General features: G+C 63.7%; 1 protein-coding gene across 1 annotated transcript in view; it reads right to left on the bottom strand.

The window, feature by feature from the left end:
* The window catches only part of LOC107199412 (lysine-specific demethylase 5C-like), a gene marked incomplete at both ends in the record, with an annotated part of 8,288 nt that extends 6,626 nt beyond the window's left edge, over positions 1–1,662 (bottom strand). The window contains 4 exons of the mRNA XM_019005538.2: positions 148–161; positions 338–576; positions 658–836; positions 1,498–1,662. Coding sequence (XP_018861083.2) covers positions 148–161; positions 338–576; positions 658–836; positions 1,498–1,662 — 597 coding nt within the window. The remainder of the gene's footprint in view (positions 1–147; positions 162–337; positions 577–657; positions 837–1,497) is intronic.
* Positions 1,663–1,665: the final 3 nt, after the last annotated feature.

Below are 1,665 nucleotides of genomic sequence, written 5' to 3'. Positions count from 1 at the left end.
CAGGGGACACCAGAGGGGCCAGGGGACACCAGAGGGGCCAGGGGACACCAGAGGGGCCAGGGGACACCGGGAGGGGTCAGGGGGCCACCACAGGGGTCAGGGGACACCGGGAGGGGTCAGGGGGCCACCAGAGGGGTCAGGGGACACCGGGACTCAGGGGGCTTGGGGACAGCAGGGACAGGGACAGGGTGTCTGAGGAGCCCTGGGGACACACAGAACACCAAGTTGGGGGGACAGCGAGGGTTGGGATGCAGAGCTGGGGGTCCCCAGGGGTCCCCAGCCCCACATTCGGCTCTGGCTGGGATTTGGGAGCCCCCACCCCACAGATCAGACAGACCCAAAGCCCCTGAAGGGACAGGACAGCGCACAGGGAGGGTCCCGGCCCCACAGCCGGGGGTGTCCCCGCGCCCCCCTCACCGCCATGACGCATTTGGGGCAGCGCCAGATGCCCTTGGGGATCTCGGGCAGGGGGGGCAGCAGGCAGAAGATGTGGTAGTTGTCGTCGCAGCCGTCGCACAGCAGCAGCTTGTCGTCCTCGTCGCCCCGCGAGCAGATCCGGCAGATGTAGGAATCCACCTGGGCGGGGGGAGCGGGGAATTTGGGGTGGGGGTCCCGCCCCGCTGCTGCCCCGCCCCTCCCCAGGAGCCCCCTACTCACGAACTGGCTGCTGCTGTGGCTGCGGCGCAGCCTCATCGTCATCTTGGTGCAGGGCTCGGGGCTGTGGCGCAGCTCCTCCCGCCCGTCCCGCGCCCCCGGGGACCCCGGAGACCCCCGGGGCTCCCCCGCCGGCTCCTCCTTCACCACCACCGTGGGGGGACACTCGGGACCCTCCTTGTCTGCAGGGAGGGGGGGCCTGAGCACTTGGGGGGGGCAACTGGGGACCCTGAAGCTCGGGGGGGGTCACTGAGCTACGGGGGAGGGAGCCCTGAAAATGGGAAGGGGTCAAAAGAACGGGGGGACAGCCCGGGGGAGGGGAAGGGGGTCCCTGAAGAGATGGGGGGGACAGGAGTTCCTAAAGACCAGGAGGGAAATCTCTGCCCCAGAACAGAGAAATCTGTCCATAAATCACCGGGGAGAAAAGGTTCCTGAAGAACCGAGAAGGAAAAATCCCGTAAAATCCTGGAAAATCCTGTAAAATCCCATAAAATCCTGGAAAACCCCATAAAACCCCATAAAACCCCATAAAACCCCATAAAACCCCATAAAACCCCATAAAACAACCCGATGTGGGAGAGTGCCCCAAAAAAACGAGGGGGGAACCCAGAAAAGCTCTGGGGAATGTGACCCAAAAGAGAGAGGAGAGAAAGGGAAGAGAGATCCTGAAGAACCCAGAAGAATCTGGGAGACACCCCAAACTAACTGTGAGCAAAGAGACGCCCAAAAGAACCACGGGAACGAGGCAGAAAAGAACCAGAAACACCTAAAAACCACAGAGATTCCCAGGAAAACTTGGGGGGTCCCAGCAGCCCTGCACCCCCACGGGGGGGTCCCCAATACCTTTCTTCCGCAGGGTTTTGTCCTTGGCCACCAGCCCCAGCCCCAACATTTTGGGCCCGGCCCCGTAAATCTGCAGCTTCTTCAGCTCGGGGTTCTTCTCAATGTCCTCCTCCGTGGGCTCGGGCTGCGGGACAGCGGCGTCAGGGGCACCCCCGGGGATCTGGGGGG

Source organism: Parus major, unplaced genomic scaffold (assembly GCF_001522545.3).
Source record: "Parus major isolate Abel unplaced genomic scaffold, Parus_major1.1 Scaffold668, whole genome shotgun sequence".
Taxonomy (NCBI): domain Eukaryota; kingdom Metazoa; phylum Chordata; class Aves; order Passeriformes; family Paridae; genus Parus; species Parus major.
Note: the sequence above shows the minus strand (reverse complement) of the source record. Positions and strands in the feature narration are given on the sequence as shown.